The 22,409-nt window shown below is 35.8% G+C and overlaps 1 protein-coding gene across 3 annotated transcripts in view; it reads left to right on the top strand.

Moving 5' to 3' along the window:
* DGLUCY (D-glutamate cyclase) overlaps nucleotides 1-22,409 on the top strand; it is a 126,515-nt gene that overhangs the window by 90,921 nt on the left and 13,185 nt on the right. For all 3 annotated transcript variants that reach the window (XM_074289724.1, XM_074289725.1, XM_074289726.1), the window contains 3 exons: nucleotides 2,374-2,522; nucleotides 9,131-9,250; nucleotides 10,735-10,889. In XM_074289724.1, the coding sequence (XP_074145825.1) occupies nucleotides 2,374-2,522; nucleotides 9,131-9,250; nucleotides 10,735-10,889 (424 nt within the window). The remainder of the gene's footprint in view (nucleotides 1-2,373; nucleotides 2,523-9,130; nucleotides 9,251-10,734; nucleotides 10,890-22,409) is intronic.

Raw genomic sequence — 22,409 nt, 5'->3', positions numbered from 1 at the left:
TTTGTTTTATCTAATTATGTAAAAATTAAGTTTCATGGGAGATAGCAAATAAAACTAATTTTTTAAAAAAGGTTTTGGCCTGGTCTTTTTAATCTGAGCCATCCCATATTCTACTTCAGAGCTTCTCAAGTTTTCTTCATCTTGTTTCTTATTGGCACATGACATAGGGATGTTAGAACCATGGAATTCTAGATTTGGAGCTGGAAGGGATCTTTTAAGCAACCTCATCTACCTGCCATTTTATAGATAGGATCACTGAGGCCAATAGTTTAGGAGATTTTCCCAACATCATAATAAGTAGCAGAGCTGAGAAGGGAACTCATGATGAGATCATAGGTTATGAATCTAGAGATGGGAGGCCTTCGATGTGGTCTGAACAAATCTTTTCATTTTACAGTTGAGAAAATTGAAAACCAACAAAATTAAGTGATCTGTCATGATCTGAATTCAGGTGCACTGACTCCAAATCCAGAATTTTTACCACCATCCTATTCATTTTCTGTCTGTTCTGCCTTACAGCTTCCTATTCATCCATACCTATTCTCTGAAGCCACATGTTATATATTTAAATACATGGATTCCTCACACTCACAATGCATCTTCCTTTTTCTCTCTATCGTGGTCATCAAGCCTTCAATCCTCCAGATTAAGAATTGGCAAAGGAGAGTGAAAGGATCTAATATTTTCCAACAAGTCATAAGCATCTTTCCTACTTAACAGATAATCCCTCGGTCCTATTCAGCCCTATAAAAGTAAAAGCAGGCAGCTAGATGGTACTATATTGCAGAATGTTGAGCCTGGAGGCAGGAAGACTTACTTCCTGAATTCAAATCTGGCCTCAGACATCTACTAATTTTGTGATTCTGGGAAAGTTACTTAACCATGTTTGGCCTTAATTTTTTAATCTGTAAAATGAAGGAGAAGGAAAAAGGCAAGCCATTCCTTTATCTCCTGCCAAGAAAAACCCAAATGGGGTCATGAAGAGTCAGAAACAACTGAAAAATGACTAAAAATCAATGATAGAAGTAAAAAATCCTTTTAGGTCTTGTTTGCTTGTGTCTTATAAAGGGGGGGAGGGGTTAATGAATAAAAGTATCCTTCAAAGGAAGGTTAATTCAGGTCCAAAGGGGAAAGAAGTAGAAAAGGCAATAGGACTACTTAGATTTATACCACTCCAGAGAGTATTAGCATCCTAGCTAGGCCAGAGCACAAACAGGGGACCCCAAATGGTCATTATTGCTAAAAATTGGAAGAGTACAGAACCAGATGAGGTTTAATTCCACTATCACATATTTTTAATGTTACTGTTCAATTGTGTCTCACTCTTTGTGACTCCATTTGGGATTTTCTTGGCAAAGATGCTGGAGTGGTTTGCCTTCTCTAGCCCATTTTGATAGAAACTGAGGAACAGAGGTTATGTGTCTTGCTCAGGGTCACACAGCTAGTACGAGTCTGAGGCTGGATTTAAATTCCTGAATCCAGACCCACGCTCTATTCACTGAGCTATCTAGTTGTCTCTGGTCATTAAAAATGAGGAGTAAATATCTGGCACAACTCTGGGGGCAGAGAGCATGAGGAGGAATGAGCCCAAAAGGCAATGGCAGTCCCCTGGTGTGAAGCCACAATGAAAGAGAAATTGCAGTCAGAGTCAGGACTGAAGCAGAATTTCTGTGGACTGGTTTCCGGTCTCTAATATACTTCTATTGATTAAGTGGGATCACCCTCCCACTCGTTGTATAACTTTGAACAAGTCACTTCCATATATGAACTTTAATTTCCTTATCTATAAAATGGGCTTAATAATAGGATCTACCTCTCAGGGTTGTCATGAAGTTCAAATGAGATGATAATTGTAAAAAGTTTAGCACAATGCCTGACACATAGTAAGTACTATATAAATGTTGACTATTGTTATTCTTGTTTTTGCCATTATTATTATTAATATTCTATAATTCTAAATGATTTGTATTTAAAAACAACTTCATGCATACACATATATACACACAAACACACATTCATATTTACATACGTGACATACACCTGTGCATGTGTATATTAGTGTGCTAGAGTAGAAAGACAGCAGGTTTGGGGGATTGGAATTAGAAAGACTGGATTCATGTCCAATCACTGGCACATGATGGTTATATGACCTTAGAGAAATCATTTAACCTCTCAATGCCCCACACAATTCTCTAAGGTTATAAATTACACAGAAAGTGCTGACCTGCATTGTTTCAAAGAGTTTCCTTATTTATTGGTTCCTAATACTTAATGAAATCATAGCACCAATCTCTATCCCTATATATTTACACTAGCAGCTTGTTCCCTGAAGGATATCGCCCATAACCTGCTTCTTTTCTTTCCTTTCTCCAGATTTGATCACTTGGTGGCTATAGAACGCTCAGGGAGGGCAGCTGATGGCAATTACTACAATGCTCGAAAAATTAATATTAAGCATCTAGTTGACCCCATTGATGATCTCTTCCTTGCTGCACAGAAGATCCCTGGAATCTCATCAACTGGTAAGAGAGCATGAAAAACTAGGATTTAGAGGACAGGGTCTCAGTATGGAATCCGACTGTCGGTTAAATGCTCAACCAAAATTTGTTGCTGTTCTGTCGTATCTGACTATGACCCATGGACTTTATCCATGAGATTTCCTTGGGAAAGATAAAGAGTGATTTGCTATTTCCTGTTCTAATGTGTTTCCATGTTATGGATGAGCAGCTAAGGCAAAAAGGGGTTAAGTGACTTACCCAGAATCATACAGCTTAGTTAATACCCAAAGCCAGAATTAGAGTCAAAACTTCCTGACCACAGGCTGAGTGCTTATCCACTATACCAACTAGTTGCCCCAAATCAAAATTTGAACTCTTAGTAATAGTTTACTTCTTTATAGATTTATTGTTTACAAAGTGTCTTTTTTGTGTCATGGACCCTTTCTCAGAATAATATTTTTTTCTAAATGCATATAACAAAAATATGGAGGATTATTCAAAGGAATCAACTATATTTAAATAGTTATATATATATATATATATATATATATATATATATATTTAAAGCCAAGTTAATAGATCCCAGGTTAAGAATTCCTGTAATGTATTATCTCATTTTATTCTTATATAACATGTGAGATAGGTAGGGCAGGTGTAATTCTTATTGTGCACATAAGGAAATATACTCTGAGATGAAAAGCAATTTTCTGAGATTACCCAGATATTTAGTGTCAGAGCCCAGATTAGAACTGAAATCAGGAAAATAACTACTTCAGAATAGGAAAAATCAACAAAATAGGACAATATATTGAAGTCTGAAAATATGAGCAATGTACAACACTCATATTCCTCCCATCTCTGCAGTGGATGAATAGGAATGTCTTCTATCTCTTCTTTCAGATCATACTCATTCTTTGTAATTTTACCAATTCACTTGAGCTTTTTTTGGGTGTGTTTTTTCTTTCAATTTATATTGTTGTAATTTGTGTTTTTATTGTATTCTGGACTGTTTATTTTACCTTTTTCTTGCTTTTCTGTATTCATCATATTTGTTATTTAATACAGCACAATAATATTGTTAAGATTATATACCATGTTTTGTTTGTTTTTTAAAACGAATGTCTCAGGAATGTGTATATGTTATCCTTATGTAGGGCCCTCGTAATTTCTCTATTGTTTCAATGTGCTTACATGTGCTTCCAACAAAATCATCCTTCTAAATGATATCCACAAGCATTCAAAAGAGTTTAATCTAACTAAGCATAAAGGAAAACCAAGTAGATGAAGGATACCTCTTGTTCAGGCTATGGATATAGGATAAACTGACACCTAATGCTGCCATTCCATCAGTACTCTGGACAAATCCTACAGGTGAACAATGAGCCAAATTAAATAGGAGAAAGAAGAGAAAACTGGATTGTATTTGGAGAATTATTTGGTGCTTTGGATAGCTCCAAACTTCTCTCTTCACCTCAATTCACCAAACATTTAGTGAGCTATTTTGTTCAAGGGAATATAAACCAACAAGCAAAAAATAAATATTCCCTGATTGCAAGATGTTACCATCCTAATGTTTACGACACTTAGATAAACAAGTACAAAGTATATACAAAATCATGCAATAAAACCTCATCTTTCAAACACCAATATTCTTCTAATGATATTATGTGATTATAAAACATGAAATACTAGTCTCCAAAGAATCAAAACACTGGTCACCCAAAAGGCAAGATAGGGATAATCAGGCTAGGGCATATTTTTTAAAAAAGATATCAATAAATATCTTTTGGTGTTTTTATGCCATTGTAATTTCTGATATGCCCATTCTGTGTATTTTTCCTTTGTAACACAGAAAATAGTTAAGTAGTAATAATAACAACTATAACTAGAATTTATATTGAGCTTTAAGATATGTAAAGCCTTTTTCATTTTTTTTAGCTCATTTGATCTTTACAAAACCCTGGGAATTAGATATTATCATCCCCATTTTATAGGTGAAGAAACTAAGGCTGACAGATTTTAAATGATTTACTTAGAGTCACATAACTAGTTAGTATATGAGACAGAATTTGAAATCAGGTTTTCCTAACTATAACTATAACACTTTATCTATTGTACCACCTATCTATACAATCAACAGTATATGGCATTCTGCACTTGAATTTACTCATCTTTTTAATGAGAGATGGGAAAGTGGTCTCATAATTTGCATACTGGAACCAATATTGATTACTGCATTTCATCTGAATTCTTGTGACTTTTTGTAAAATTTTCATTTAAATTGTAATAGCACATATTTTCCTTCTAATGCTTTCTCTGCTTTTTATCAATTCGCTCATAAGTGTGACCATGTTTCCCTGAATTCCTCATATTTGTTATGTTCTCATGCTATTATAATATTCCTTTATAATTCTACAGTTTATTTAGCCATTCTTCCAATCAAGGAGATATTTTTGTTTTGTTCTGGTTCCAATTTGTCCTTGCATTTATATATTGGATATATTTCACTGGTATAGGGAACTGACAGATAAGAAAGCCCCCTCTTACCAATGCTGGTTGGCACCTTCTCTGTAATTTACACAATGTGGAAGAATTGCTTTAGAGCATTGAAAAGTGTAAGGTGTAATTGCCTTACCTGCAATTACAGTCAATAACTCAGAAGCAAGACTTAAATTCAGAACTTCCTGGCTTTGAGGATTGCTTCCACTATGACTAGGATTAGAGCTACTACTACAACTTCTCCTCCTCCTCTTCTACTGCTATACTATTTCTCCTACTCCTATTATGCTTCTACTACTATAACACTACTAACTCTATAGTAGTTACTACTATAACAATTTCTCTACTACTACTATACTACCACCACTACTACTACCATACTATTATTATTACTATATATTCTCTACAACTATTACTATTACTACAATTTCTCTACTACTATACTACTACTATCACTATTAGAATTTCTCTACTACTACTACTATTACTGCTCTTGCTATTACTACTATTACTACAATTTCTCTACTACTATATTACTACTATCACTATTAGAATTTTTCTACTATTACTACTACTACAACATCTACTACTGCTGTTGCTACTACTACTACTATATCTATTACTGCTATTGCAGTAATATATATATATATATATATATATATATATTATTCATATATTACTACTATCACTATTAGAATTTCTCTACTTATATCTATTGCTGTTGCTACTACCATTACTACTATTTTACTACATTATTACTACTACTGCTATTCTCTATTTCCATCTGTCTCCATTTGTTCTCTCCTTTCTCTTATTTATCACTTCTTCTTTCTCTTTTCCTCTCTGTCCCATTCTTCTCTTCCCTTCCCTCCTCTCCTTAAATTTTCCCTTAGCTTCTCTGCTCTCCTTTCCCTTCACTTCAGCTTTTTTTGTCCTCTTTCCTCACTTCTCTCCTTTCCCCCCCTCTTCTCTGCCCCTCTCTTCCTTCTTTTCTTTTCTATTCTTCTCTCTCCTCTCCCATCCCCTCCTTACTCCTCTGCTTTCCTCTTTTTCCCCTCTCCTCTCCTTTTCTTCCATCTCTACCATTTCTCTCTAAACTATTTATTGATTTTCTCCAAAATGATAAACTAATTCAGAGCTCCATGATTGCTTTAGTTTGTTCTAGATTATTAAAGAAGAATTATACACAATGAATAGTATAAAACCTATCATTTAGGAAATGTATGACTAGAGAAGTATGCAGGCACTCAAACATTATATTAGCCTAAGTATTCCCTTGGTATCCATATGCTGTTAAGAGGCTCATAGATATATAGAACTGGAAAGAAGACATCTAGTTTGACCTCTTCGTTTTACAGAAAAGGAAACTGAATTCCATAGAAGTTATGTGGCCCAAGGCCACGGAGCTAACAAGTGGGTAAGGAATTTGAATATAGGTCCTCTGACTTGAAATCAGTATTTGTTCCATTATACTATGCTAATCATGGAGGATCATAGAATTATAGATTCTCTGTGTAGAATTTAGGGGGAAATAAAGACAAGGGTCATAGAGGAAAAGAAAAAATGGATGAGAGAGAAGAGCAGCCATATTCATGGATCTGCAATTAAGAACAGTATGTACTTTTCCCTATCATCATACTGTGTCTAATTAAATGAACATTTACTAAGCACTTACTGTGCACAGAACACTGAATTGGGGAAGGTTCAAAGATGAAACACAATCTCTGCCCTCAATGAGCTTACAGTCTAGTAAGGAGAGATGAAAGATCCATGAGCACATACAGATGGCAAGAACACTGGCCTCTAGTCCTGACTTTGCCATTAAGTAGTTTTGTGATCTTGTATAGGCCATTAAGCATCTCTGTGATTTTGTAACCTTGTGTTTTTAGAGATTTTTATAAAAGAGGGTGATAGGAACTGGATCAGTTTCATTGGTATAGGGAATTATACCAGTGAAAGTACATCTTTCTGGTTCTCCTGTAAAGTGAGGGTTATACCAGATGGTCGTTATTGTCTTTTCAAGGACCTAGCACTGTGATCCTTCAGGAAACTAGATAAAAGAGGTTCCAACTGCTTGATCAATCTTGGTCATATTTATAATACAGTATTGGTCATTTTAGTGTGGCTTTATATTATTGGGGAAAAGATTGTCAGCTTCCACGATTGACTATCTAGTAGCAAATTAGTAAAATTAGTAAAGCGGCTTAGTGGATAGAGCCCTGGGCCTGGAGTCAGGAAGACTGTTGTAGTGGTAGAGGGGTAGTAGAAGTAGGAGTAATAGTAGTAGTGTAGTATTGACACTTACTAGCTATGTGATCCGGACACTTACCCTCTATTTGTCTTAATCTTCTGGAGAAGGAAATGGCAAACCCTCCAGTACCTTTGCCAAGAAAACCCCATGGACAGCATGTTCCGTGGGGTCGTGGAAAGTCAGTCACAACTAAATAACAACAATAGAACTTTAGATTCTCTGGAAGACATGACAAGGTTAATAAATAACTGGGTTAAGTTTGAAAGGGTTAATACAACTCCCAAAGAGATACAGTCTCTTGGCGCAATGGGAAAATTAGACTCATCTTCTTATATTCATTTACAACTGCGTCTGAAGACTCCAAAGCATTTCCCAGACTCATTAGTCCTCTCAGCTGCCTCTGAGGTTTCAATGAGACAATTAGATGCCTCTGAGATGATTAGACAATAACTGCAAATTGCCTTTGAAGTTCCCAGAAAGGCTGCTCCAGAAATAGAGGGCAGCATTCCCTTCTCATAATTGCTTCTTCCTCTCCAGCACCTGGCCTCCTGGGCTGGAGGACATTTGTGTTTCCAGGGTTGGGTAAGGTGATTGGCACCTAGGATGGTGGCTAAGTAATCAAGTGTGGTGTGGGAGGAGATGGACAAGTGGCGGCATAGTCACAGAGCTCCCGGACGGACTCACCCTTCTGAGGTCAAATCTGTGACCCTGGGCAGGCCACTTAACCCCATTTGCCTCAGTTTTCTCATTTGTAAAATGAGTCGAAAAAGGAAAGAGCAAACCAATCCAGTGTCTTTGCCGAGAAAACCCTAATGGGCTCATGAAAAGTTAGATATAACTTAAACATTTGTTTAAGAACAACAACAAAAGTGGCCTAGAAGAGAGCTCTACAATTGGATTTGGGAGACCTGAGTCTGAATTCTTTCATTATTAGACATGTGGCCTTGTAAAGGTTTCCTCTTTATAAGAACAAAAAAGCAGCATGGTATAGTACCTCTGAGTGATTCATAACCCCTTTGTGGGTCCATAACAATGATCCAAGGGCTTCTTGCTAAAGTGCTAGGCTAGCATCAGCTTCTATAAAAATACCTGGGTTACCTAATTTTCAGGATTATTGTGAGGAAAATACTTTATAAATTATTATGGAAATGTGTGCTAAGCAAGTGCTTTATAATTTGTATCTCATTTGATACTCACAATGACTCAGATTCGTAGATATTGTTATTATTATTTTATAGATAAGGAAACTGAGACAAATAGGGGTTAAGGACTTGCCTAGTATCACACTGCTAGTAAATGTCTGAAGTCAAATTTGAACTCAGGGCTTCTTGATTCCAGGCCCAGCACCCATTACACTGAAACAACTGCCAGCATTTGTGTAGTGCTATAAGATTTGCACAGTGCTTTACAAATAGTATTCATTTTATTCTCACAATGGCACTGGGAAATTATTACCCCCATTCTATAGTTGGGACAAAGGTTAAATTATTTGCCCAGGATCACACAGTGATTAATAAATGTCTGAGGCAAGATTTGAGACTTCAGAACTAGTGTGTAATTCATTAGATCACTTAGCTTAAAAGACTGGGACTTAAAGGAATCACTCAATCAGCAAGCATTTTATATCTGTGAAGGAAACTATATATATTCAAGTAGAGATAAAAAACTGGACCTGTGATTTCAGTGATATGAGAAACTCCCAGAAAAAGAAACTGCCAGTGTAGTTTCTTCTATCTCTGGATCACCTAAGTTTCTCCTAAATATCTCATTTATCACAACTGACAGGCATAATATTGTTGTTTTTATTGTTTTATATAAGAAATGACCTTCCTTCTTTCTGTCATGTAACTGATCTGCTTATCCATTTCCCCTTCTGATGTAGGTATTGGTGATGGAGGGAATGAACTTGGGATGGGAAAAGTCAAAACATCTGTGAAGAAGTACATCAAGAATGGGGATGTCATAGCCTGTGATGTAGAAGCTGATTTTGCTGTCATAGCTGGTAAGATGCCCACAAAGTCAGTCAATGACAAGCATTCATTAAGCACCTACTACATACCAGGCATTGGGTTAAATGCTAAGGATATGAAGACAAGCACTTCCTTCCCTCAAGATGCTTACAATTTTAAGGAGAGAAATAATGTTAAAAAATACATACAAACAAATTATATAATGAGTCATTTATAAAGCACCGACTATGTTTAAGGAACTATGTTAAATGCTAGGAATACAAAGAATGCAAAAGATGATCCCTGCCCTTGAGGAGCTTACAATCTAATGAACAATTGCAAAAAAAATGTACAAACAAATTATATAGTCAATCAATCATCAAGCTTTTATTAAATACCTACTATTATGCCAGACACTGTGCTAAGCACAAAAAAGATAAAAGGATATATAGTATAAATAAGAAGCAATTAGCAATGGGAAGACACTAGAATCAAAAAGAGTTAAGGAAGGCTTCCCATAGGATGTGGATTTTTATTTGGAACTTAAAAGGTAAGCTGGGAGGTCAATAGTCTAAGTAGAGGAGGAAGGGCATTCCTGGCCTCTCTGGAGAGAGGGGAAAGGCAAAGAAAACGTCCTGAGCTGAGAGAGGGAGCATCTTGAGTTCAGTTTTGCTTTGTTTTTTGTTTGTTTTTTTTTTTTTTTTTTTTTTTTTTGTTTTGTTTTGTTTTGTTTTGTTTTGTTTTGGCAAGGAAATCAGAGTTAAGTGACTTGCCTGGGGTCATATAACTATTTAGTGTCAAGGATCTGAGGTTTGATTTGAATTCAGGTCCTCCTGATTCCAGGGCCAGTGCACTACCCACTGCACCACCCAACTACCTCAAGTTTTTTCACAGAACAGCCAGAAATCCAGTATCATTGGATGAAAGAATGAGGTACAGTGGTTTGCCATAATGATTATATCATATAATAATTAATATTCTATATAATTATTATGTAATAACAAATATATTTAATAGACATTTTATTAGTTGAATAAATTAATATTATAATAATATTATATTATATATAACAATAATTTTGGGTACATGTAATATAAATTTTATTATTATATGATCATATATAACTGCTACATATAATTATATAATGATATATTCACATTTATATAAAGCTTCATGGTTTAAAAGCACTGACTCCTGTACCTGTAACAGTCTTGTAAGGTAGATAATATAGGTCTATTATCCTATTTTACAGAAGAAGGGTTGCAGGGTGAGAAGGGTGAAATGATTTGTCCAATTTAACCCAACTAGTAAGTCACTGAGTTAGGACACAAAATCTTTTGCCATCAAGTCAAGTATCCTTCCACTTTAAAATTAGTCAAAAGGGATATTGTGAAATCCCTCCTTCTGGAGCTCGGCGACAAGATTGAACCTCTTCTTTCTGGATGGTTTAGGGGCGATTCTACCTAAAGACTAGGAAATGAAACAAGCCCTCTAGTTTTTTTTTGTGCTGTGATTTAGAATGTGTTTTCTATTTCAGGTGTTTCTAACTGGGGAGGCTATGCTCTGGCCTGTGCGCTGTATTTACTGAACATGAGCGACATACATGGGCGCTACCTACAGAAAGCTGTTGGGTTACCCACCACCTCATCAAAAGCACCAGCCTGGGCTCAGGCTCTCCCATCTGTCATAAAGGTAATGGACTGCCTAATGCTCAAATGGAGGGAAGGAGGGGAAAGCTCTTTTTCATTTGGTTCACTCTCCAGTAATAGAGATTATAATACTTCCATGCGGATCCAAACTTGGAGACTTTTGAATATGACCTTTCATAAGGTTACCACATAGGGTCCTCTCAACTTGCCTTAATCCCATTCTCTTGATATCCCAAAGATACCACGGCAGATTCTGGCTGTTCATTTTGTCATCCCTCTCTCTCTGAGCCTATCTCCTCTTCCTGTCATACTGCTCCTAAATTTCCAGTTAGTTTTTTAGTTCTGTTCCTCTTTAAGATTTCTGGTCACAACCACCATATATACTCCCCTCCATCACCTTGTGGATGATATTTCCTTACAAGTCTTTGTATAATACAATATTGGCATTGAAAAAATGAACCTTTGTTTCCAAAGTGAAGCTTAGGATCATTAAAGGTGCTTGGTAATTTCCTGAAGGCAGTTTATCCTAATTTTCTCCTCATTCAACTCTAGGCCCAATACAATGTCCATATGCAACTGTCTGCCACACATTCCAAATACTCATAATCTCTACACTATGTGTAATGAAAAGCTTAATGAAATCAAAACCATGGGGGAATAAGATGAGGCATATATTATCCACATCATCCTATCTGCTACTGGAATTGTCCCAAAGAACCTTTCAGTGAGTTTATAGAAGATGAACTTACATCATAATACTTTTATTAAATTACAAAAAGCAATTATTTTATCTACCTATACAATATAGTCTCCAAAACATTAAATGTAAAAGAATAATAGGAGAATGTCAGAATTGCTTTTGTCTGAGCACCATTGAAAAGATGAAAATGACATTATTAATAATAACTAATTCACTGATCCATGATCTCACTGTTGGAAGTATTCTCTGTATTGGTACAAATAGCAGTCTATCTATATCTTTTCAATCTGGGTGAAATCCGGTTTCAATCTGGGTGTCCCTGTCCTTTGATAAATCATCTATATTGGAGCCACCCATATAATCTGGAGATACTCTTTTATGCCATTTGATAGTATGTATTAAAAGTGTGGAATGAAAACTAACACAAAAAATGATGAAAGGTGAACACAAAACAAGTGTTAAGGTGTGTAGGGATGAGGAGGAGTAGGTGACAGTAAGTTCTTTAGCAAAGAAGATAAAGGAGAGAGCAATGTAAGCTAGCTTCACAATGGAAAGTTTTACAAACATTTAAGCTGAGTCTTAAAAGATGAACAAAAGAGAAGAGAGAAGGACATTTCTACCAGGAGCAGAAATCCAAATCCAAATTTCAAAGTAGAGATTGTAAAGAGTATGAGGTAGGGAGGTACTTATGTAACTACACAGGATGGACAGAAGGGAAGAGAGGAAGAGTTAGGAGAACATAGTAGAGGGGTTGTTGTGATGATTTTGTTTAAAGGAATGATGGGACAAATTGTAGAGAACCTGGAAATGAGGAGTTTTAACTTGATTTGATGGAAAAGAAAGAGAGTTATTGCATGTTTTTAAGCAAAGGGGATACTATCACGTGTTGATCTCTTCTTAACCACTATAGAGAGTTTTTAGAGGGTATCATTGTGTTATTGGCATTACACATTAGGAGGAATAGTGACCAATTGGCACATATGCATGGAAGTCAAGTTATATGATAAATAAATGGGAGAGGAAATGAGGGATGGAGAAGTAAAGACATTGGAGGACTAGAAAAGTTGTCTTCAAGTATTGTCATTTGGAAACAGGAGAATTATTACTAATATTCATAAAAATTAAATTTATTATTAATGATAGTGATAGCTGGCAATTATATGACATTAAGATTTATGAAGCACTTTATGTATATCATTTCATTTGATCCTCATAACAATCCTGTGAAGTAGGTACTACTTTTTAATCCTCATTTTACAGATGAGGAAACTGAGGCTGAGAGAGTTTGAATGACTTTCCCAGAATCACAAATATAAGTAAGAATCTGACTGTTGGGCAGCTAGGTGGATAGAGCAGAGGCCTAGAGTCAGGAAAACCTGAATAAAAATTCAGCCTTACTTAGTGGTTGTGTGACTCTGGGTGAAAGTTCAGAATAAAATCTATCAATCATTAATTAATTGATAGATGGGTCTACTACTTAGACTCAAGATGGCAGAGTAAAGGCAGCAAAAGTTTGCTTGAGTTCTCCCCCAAACCCCTCCAAATATTTTAAATAATGGCTCTAAATAATTTTTAGAGTTTCAGGACCCACAGAAAGATGGTGTTGAACAATTTTCCAGCTGAAGACAATTTAGAAGGTCAGCAGGAAATGCTGGTGGGAGGGCAGCACAACCCTGGCCCCAGCAAATCATGAAAAGGCCTTGGAAGCTATTGAATTGGCAAAAGCAGTTAGTTGCAGCAGTTCCTGGAGGTCTCAGCTCACAGACAGTAAGGGTTGAACAGAGGAGTTCTCTTTATTGTCACCGAAGTGGGACTCCGTTGCTTTATCCATATAGAGATCCAGGACACAGGATCACAGTTCCAGGGCAGAAAAGAGTGCTTGTAGTCACTCACAGTGAGTTGTCACAACTCATTATTAGGGTAATAAGAAGGAATCTACATAGAGGATACAGAGGATGACTTTGATGGGATGTACTTTGAGGAAAAACTGAGAGAAATAAAAAGGAAAAGGTAGAATGGCATAAATTATCTGCCATATAAGAGGCAAGAAAAAGTTTTTTTTTTTTATTCATTTTTCCAAATTATCCCCTCCCTCCCTCTACTCCCTCCCCCCAATGGCAGGTAATCCCATACACTTTTACATGTGTTACAATAATAACCTAGATACAATATATGTGTGTAAATACCTTTTCAAGAAAAAGCTTTTACAATTGAGGGAAAGAAGGGGAAGGGAGGGAGGGAGTCAAGCTTACTCTCATCATTATTAGCTCAAAGAAGAAATGGCACATTCAGTATGGATATAGAAATCTATCTTACCCTACAGGAAAGTAGGAGAGGAAAGGGATACAAGTTGGGGGAGGGGAAGGGGGATGAGTTATAGAAAAGAGGTTATATTGGGGGAAGGAGAGATTGGAAGCAATACACTTTTGAGGAAAGATGGGATGAAAAGAGAGGGAGAACAGAATTAAATGGATGGAAATTCAGCTAGCAATAGTATTATAATAAGAATTTTGAAACAAGTTTCTCTGATGATATAATGCCAGAGAAACTGAGGCAAGATAGAAGTTAGAGAGTTTTTACTATTTTATTTGAAAGGGAGACACTTACTGGGACCAAATGGATTCGTGGTTTGGTCCCAGGGCTGAATGGGACTCCAAGAATCCAGCAGCCAATGTGAGTTCTCAATGACATATATACACTTATCTCAGATACAGGGGATAGACAGAGGCAGGGGTGGAGTCAGAGTGCTAAGAGCGGGAATGGGACTCTGACTGGGTGGGGGGAGGCACTGGACATTCTGGGACTGGGAGAGGCTTTCTGATAAGTAGGGAAGGGTTGGGGTCATGATGTCTAAGATAGAAGGTCTTTTATCCTTATCAAATATTCTGATGATTAGGAGGGAGGGGTAGTGTTGCAGCATTGACCAGAACAATTAGCAACTGAGGCAGGACAATTTAGGGAAACTGAGTCAGGATAATAAAAGAGAACTGTGGCACAACATGAAAGCCTTATCTCTCAAGTACATAGGGAACTGAGTCAAATTCATATATATACACATATTTATATATGCCATTCCCAATTGATAAATGATCAAAAGATAATTTATGCCCAAAGGGCTATAAAATCATACATACTCTTTGACTTAACAATATCGCTACTAGTGACATATCCCAAAAGATTTTTTTTAAAGGAAAAAGACCTATATGTGCAAAAATATTTATAGCAGCTCTTTTCTCAAGGCAAAGAGGTAGAAATTGAGGAGATACTCATTAATTGGGGAATGTCTAAATAAATTGTGGTGACTATGATGGAATGCTATTGTTCTGTAAGAAATGATGAGCAGGGTGCTCTCAGAAAAACCTGGAAAGTCCTCCATGAACTCAAGCAAAGCAAAATATACTGTGTACAAAAGGGATGATCAATTGTGGATGATTTTGCTATTCTTACTAAAACAATGATCCACAACTATTCTGAAGGATTTATTATGAAAAATGCTATCCCTACACAGAGAAAGAACTGATTGTGTCTGAATATAAATTGAAGCATACTTTTTTTAAACTTTATTTCTTAAGGGTTGTTTTTTTTTTGGGGGGGGGAGAATTCATGTTTTCTATTGCAATATGACTTCTGTGGAAATATTTGCATAACTTCACATGTGTCTTCTTTATGTGGGGAGGTAGGAAGGGAGAAAATATGGATCTCAAAGTTTTAAAAACAAATGAGTAAAAATTATTTTATATGTAACTGAGAAAAAAAAATTAATTAAATTAAAAAAGTTGTGAGTGTAGTTTGTCAAAAATTTGTTCAGGCTAATCCTAGTGGAGTTTTATGACCATACCTTAAGAATTACTGACCCACCTATTGAAAGAAAACTTGGCAACAGAGACTAGATCCATCAAGTTATACTAACCCATCAAGTTATACTAGAAGGGCTTCCTCCATTGGTTAGGAGGTTACATCTTAAGATTCTATAATCCTGTTATCATTTCATTTGATCAAGAGCTGCCCTTGCTGTAAATATGAACTTACATTCGGTTTAACCTCCCAACCAGTATAGAAATTCATGAGGACAGAAAGCTGCAAGACTTATACTTGTTTAAATTTTTCCAGGCAGATTTAGCAGGCAGATAGGTGGGACAGTGGATAGGTGGGGTCTGGAATCTGGAAGTGTCATTTCTGGAATTATAGTTAGCCACAGACAGCTACTGTGTGACCCTCAGTAAGTCACTTAACTCTGTCTACTTCAGTTTCCTCTCCTGTAAAATGAACTGTATCTTTGCCAAGAAAACTCCAAAGAGGGTCACAAAGGATCAGATAAGACTGAAAAGCAACTGGACAAAAATAATTAGAACACAGGAGTGCCAATTTAACTGTGTTTAAGTATGTATGTATAAACGAATGAGTGAATGAGTAAAGCATTTATTCAGTACTTACTGTATGCAAAGCACTTTCTATGTGCAAAGCAAAACAAATGCTGAAGATACAAATAGAAAAGTGAGACATTCTTTCCTCTTAGCCCATACTCTAACAGGGGATACAACACATATGGAAGATTTCAGCTGCAAGTCACATTTAAAAATTCCATGGACTTTCAGGACTTTTATGACAAGAGCTATTTTTTTCAGTCTTTAGTAGATGTAGCTGTTGCTGTTGCAGGAATGGTCATCAGACTGCATCCCAAGGTTCATTGCTATTCCTAAGGGAAAGTGCTGGTCAAGATGGTGGTAGTGTTTGATTTACCTGACAGGTGCCTCCTCCAGTCTCTCTCAGGAGGCCTGATGCCTCAGTTAGTCTGGCTTGCCTGCCCCGTGCATCATAGTTGGGTGATTGTTGGCATCTTTTTTTTTTTTTTCTTTTTTTTTTTTTTATTATATATATATATATATTTTATAATATTATCCCTTGTATTCATTTTTCCAAATTACCCCCCCTCCCTTATTCCCTCCCCCCGACGACAGGCAATACCATACATTTTACATGTGTTACAATATAGTCTAAGTACAATACATGTGTGTGAATATCATTTTCTTGTTGCACAATAAACATTAGAATCCGAAGGTACATGTAACCTGGGCAGACAGATATTAGTGCTAACAATTTACATTCCCCTCCCAGTGTTTCTTCTCTGGGTGTATCTACCTCTGTCCATCATTGATCAACTGGAAGTGAGTTGGATCTTCTTTATGTTGAAGATTTCCACTTCCATCAGAATACATCCTCATACAGTATCGTTGTTGAAGTATACAGTGATCTTCTGGTTCTGCTCATTTCACTCAGCATCAGTTGATTTAAGTCTCTCCAGGCCTCTCTGTATTCCTCCTGCTGGTCATTTCTTACAGAGCAATAATATTCCATAACCTTCATATACCACAATTTACCCAACCATTCTCCAACTGATGGACATCCATTCATCTTCCAGTTTCTAGCTACAACAAAAAGAGCTGCCACAAACATTTTGGCACATATATGTCTCTTTCCGCTCTTTAGTATTTCTTTGGGATATAATCCCAGTAGTAGCGCTGCTGGGTCAAAGGGTATGCACAGTTTGATAACTTTTTGGGCATAATTCCAGATTGCTCTCCAGAATGGCTGGATTCTTTCACAACTCCACCAGCAATGTATTAGTGTCCCAATTTCCCCACATCCCCTCCAACATTCATCATCATTTGTTCCTGTCATCTTAGCCAATCTGACAGGTGTGTAGTGGTATCTCAGAGTGGTCTTAATTTGCATTTCTCTGATCAGTAGTGATTTGGAACACTCTTTCATGTGAGTGGATATAGTTTCAATTTCTTCCTCTGAGAATTGTCTGTTCATATCCTTTGACCATTTATCAATTGGAGAATGGTTTGGTTTCTTATAAATTATGGTCAGTTCTCTATATATTTTGGAAATGAGACCTTTGTCAGAACCTTTGTTTTTAAAAATATTTTCCCAATTTGTTACTTCCCTTCTAATCTTGTTTGCATTAGTATTATTTGTACAGAAACTTTTTAGTTTGATGTAATCAAAATCTTCTATTTTGTGATCAATAATGATCTCTAGTTCTCCTCTGGTCATAAATTCCTTCCTCCTCCACAAGTCTGAGAGGTAGATTATCCTCTGTTCCTCTAATCTATTTATTATCTCCCTCTTTATGCCTAAATCATGGACCCATTTTGATCTTATCTTGGTATATGGTGTTAAGTGTGGATCCATATCTAATTTCTGCCATACTAATTTCCAGTTTTCCCAACAGTTTTTTCCGAATAATGAATTTTTATCCCTAATGTTGGAATCTTTGGGTTTGTCAAAGATTAGATTGCTATAGATGTACCCTTTTTTGTCCTTTGTATCTAATCTGTTCCACTGATCTACCGGTCTATTTCTTAGCCAATACCAAATGGTTTTGGTGACTGCTGCTATATAATATAGCTTTAGATCAGGTACACTTAGACCACCTTCCTCTGAGTTTTTTTTCATTAGTTCCCTTGCAATTCTTGACCTTTTATTCTTCCATATGAATTTTGTTGTTATTTTTTCTAGGTCATTAAAATAGTTTCTTGGGAGTCTGATTGGTATAGCACTAAATAAATAGATTAGTTTGGGGAGTATTGTCATCTTTATTATATTCGCTCGGCCTATCCAAGAGCACTGAATGTCTTTCCAATTATTTAAATCTGATTTTATTTTTGTGGCAAGTGTTTTGTAATTTTTCTCATATAATTCCTGACTTTTCTTTGGTAGATGGATTCCCAAATATTTTATACTATCAACATTTGTTTGGAATGGAATTTCTCTTTGTATCTCTTGCTGTTGCATTTTGTTAGTGATATATAAAAATGCCGAGGATTTATGTGGATTTATTTTGTATCCTGCCACTTTGCTGAAATTTTGAATTATTTCTAGTAGCTTTTTAGCAGAGTCTTTGGGGTTCTCTAAGTATACCATCATGTCATCTGCAAAAAGTGATAGTTTAATTTCCTCATTTCCTACTCTAATTCCTTGAATCTCTTTCTCGGCTCTTATTGCCGAGGCTAGCGTTTCTAGTACTATATTGAATAGTAATGGTGATAGTGGGCAACCTTGTTTCACTCCTGATCTTACTGGGAAAGGTTGCAGTTTATTTCTATTGCATATTATGCTTACTGACAGTCTTAAATATATACTCCTGATTATTCTAAGGAATAATCCATTTATTCCTATACTCTCAAGAGTTTTTAGTAGGAATGGATGTTGGATTTTGTCAAATGCTTTTTCTGCATCTATTGAGATGATCATATGGTTCTTATTAATTTGATTATTAATATGGTCAATTATATTAATAGTTTTCCTAATATTAAACCAGCCCTGCATTCCTGGAATAAATCCTACTTGATCATAGTGTATTATCTTGGAGATGATTTTCTGAAGTCTTTTTGCTAATATCTTATTTAAGATTTTAGCATCAATATTCATTAAGGAGATTGGTCTATAATTTTCTTTCTCAGTTTTCGATCTACCAGGTTTAGGTATCAGTACCATGTCTGTGTCATAAAAGGAATTTGGTAGGACTCCTTCATCCCCTATTTTTTCAAATAATTTATATAACATTGGGGCTAATTGTTCTTTAAATGTTTGGTAGAATTCACATGTGAATCCATCTGGCCCTGGGGATTTTTTCCTGGGGAGTTGATTAATAGCTTGTTCTATTTCTTTTTCTGAAATGGGACTATTTAAGCAATTTATCTCCTCCTCTGTTAATCTAGGGAGCCTATATTTTTGGAGGAAGTCATCCATTTCACTTAAGTTATCAAATTTATTGGCATAAAGTTGGGCAAAGTAACTCCTTATTATTTCTCTAATTTCCTCTTCATTGGTGGAAAGATCCCCCTTTTCATTTGTAAGACTATCAATTTGATTTTCCTCTTTCTTTTTTTTGATCAAATTTACCAAAGGTTTATCTATTTTATTGGCTTTTTCATAAAACCAACTCTTGGTTTTATTTATTAATTCAATAGTTTTTTTACTTTCAATTTTATTGATTTCTCCTTTTAATTTTTGTATTTCGAGTTTAATTTTTGGTTGGGGGTTTATAATTTGGTCTTTTTCTAGCCTTTTAAGTTGTAAGCCCAATTCGTTAATCTTCTCTTTCTCAATTTTCTTCAAATAAGCCTCTAAAGATATAAAATTTCCCCTTATTACCGCTTTAGCTGCATCCCAAAGATTTTGATATGATGTCTCATCATTATCATTATCTTGGGTGAAATTGTTAATTGTTTCTATAATTTGCTCTTTCACCCAGTCATTCTTTAAGATGAGATTATTCAGTTTCCAATTACTTTTTGGTCTATTTACCCCTAACTTTTTACTGAATGTAGCTTTTATTGCATTGTGATCTGAGAAGAAGGCATTTATTATTTCTGCCTTCCTACATTTAATTTTGAGATCTTTATGTCCTAGTATATGGTCAATTTTTGTATAGGATCCATGAACTGCAGAGAAGAAAGTATATTCCTTCCTATTGCCATTCAGTTTTCTCCAAAGGTCTATCATACCTAGTTTTTCTAATGTTCTATTTACTTTTTTAATTTCTTTCTTGTTTGTTTTGTGGTTTGATTTGTCTAAATCTGAGAGTGCAAGGTTGAAATCTCCCACTATTATAGTTTTACTGTCTATTTCTTCTTGCAGTTCTCTTAACTTTTCCTTTAGAAAGTTAGATGCTATACCACTTGGTGCATATATGTTTAGTATTGATATGGCTTCATTATTTATGCTACCTTTCAGCAGGATATAGTTTCCTTCCTTATCTTTTTTAACGAGATCTACTTCTGCTTTTGCTTGATCTGAGATAAGGATAGCTACCCCTGCTTTTTTGGCTTTACCTGAAGCATAATAGGCTCTGTTCCAACCTTTTACCTTTACTCTGTATGTATCTCCCTGCTTTAAGTGTGTTTCCTGTAGGCAACATATTGTAGGGTTCTGCTTTTTGATCCAATCTACTATCCGTCTCCGTTTGATGGGATCGTTCATCCCATTTACATTTACAGTTAAAATTACTAATTCTGTATTTCCTGCCATCGTATTATCCCCAGATTATGCTTTTTTCCCTTGACTCCCCTGATCCCCCTGATTGTTGGCATCTTATAGGATTTTAGAGTTATAAGAAGTTATATAAATATATATATGTTTATAAATATAAATATATTTAGAAGTTATCTTATCTAGCTCTCTTGTGACAGATAGGGGAACTGAGGGTCAAAGAGTGCAAGTGACTTGACCATTGATTTACTGGAATTAAGAGAGCAGATCTGGAACTTAAGCTAGGTATATCTGATTCCAAATCCTGGACTGCTTGTGCAATGTTAACCTACCTCCAGGTGCCTAATGATACTTGGATGAATGGTGAATAATGAAGTGATTTTAGAAAGATTAGTCTGATGGTTTGTCCAGAAAGGATCAGGCTGGAAGGCTGGGAGGCCAGTGTATACTTGCTAAGAGAGTGCTTATACTGTTAAAGGCTAACTTGGACCAAACCAGCTGCTATATTTCTCTGCCCGTTCAGACAAGATGAACACAATGTTACACGTGTCACTAAGCTAATAGCTATTTTGCAAGTTTTTAGCTTGTATTAACCGACTACTAAACATCTTGAATTAAAGAAATGGTATACAGTCCCTCGTTACTGTTTTGTCAATGTTGCATCCAACTCTTTGTGACCCATCTGAAGTTTTCTCTGCAAAGATACTGGAGCGGTTTGCCATTTCCTTCTCTAGCTCATTTTATAGATGAGGAAACTGAGGCAAACAAGAGTAAGTGACTTTGTCCAGGATCACATAGCTAATAAGTGTTGAAAACCACATTTGAACTCAGGTCCTCCAGATTCCACGCCACCTACCTATCTACAAAGTTCCTAGTAGAAAGCTAATTTGGAGACTATCCTCAAAGGTGAAATATATTTTTGAATATAGATAGGATCATAAGATTGAAAATACAGTGGGAATTTAGAGGCCATTTAGGTTGCTAGGCCAGGGATTCTTAACGTTTTAGCTCCTTTCTTTTCATTTTTTTGATGCCAGGAACCCTTTGGCAGTGAAACCTTTCTGTATGACTCTGAGAAAGTCACTTAACCATGTTTGCTCAATTTCCATATCTGTTAAAAAAAAAAAAAAAAAAAAAGGAGATACTCCAGCATTTTTGCCAAGAAAATCCCAAATGGGGACATAAAGAGTCAGACAGGAATAAAATGACTAAACAACATAATCTCCTTTTTAAAAAAAAAATTGTATAATGAAAGGAAATGTAAAATTTCACTTAGAGATTAATGAAACTATTTTTCCCATCTAAGTTCACTGACCCTCTGAAACTTATCCACACACGGTTCCATGGATCCCAAGTTAAGAACTCATGTATATCAAATGATCTCTCTTTTTTTTTATAACTCTTTTTATTTATTTAATATTGTCCCCCAGTTACATTTAAAACAATATTTTACATTTGTTATTAAAATTTCTGAGTTCCAGATTTTCTCCCTTATCCCCACCCCCAATTCCATTAAGAAACCACATGTGAAATTACTCAAAACATTTCCATAAAAGTCATGTTATGAAAGAAAACAGATTTCTCACTCTAAAAAACAAAAAATCCTCAAGAAAAAAGAAAAAGAGAAAAGAAAAAAAAAAGAGAGTATACTTCAATCTATATTCAGACACAATCAGTTCCTTCTCTGAGTATGGTAAGTCCTTCATAGTAGTTGTGGATCCTTGTACTACTGAGAATAGAAAAGGCATTTACAACTGATGAGCTCTAATTCTAAAGTTAAGGTTAAGAGAGACCATTGGCCTGGCCAGGACCACAATAGGGAGTAAGTGTAAGAACTGGGATTCTTACCCAAATTCTGTGGCT

The sequence above is a fragment of the Sminthopsis crassicaudata genome, chromosome 2 (assembly GCF_048593235.1).
Source record: "Sminthopsis crassicaudata isolate SCR6 chromosome 2, ASM4859323v1, whole genome shotgun sequence".
Classification (NCBI taxonomy): domain Eukaryota; kingdom Metazoa; phylum Chordata; class Mammalia; order Dasyuromorphia; family Dasyuridae; genus Sminthopsis; species Sminthopsis crassicaudata.
This window is presented reverse-complemented; position numbering and strand designations above follow the sequence as displayed.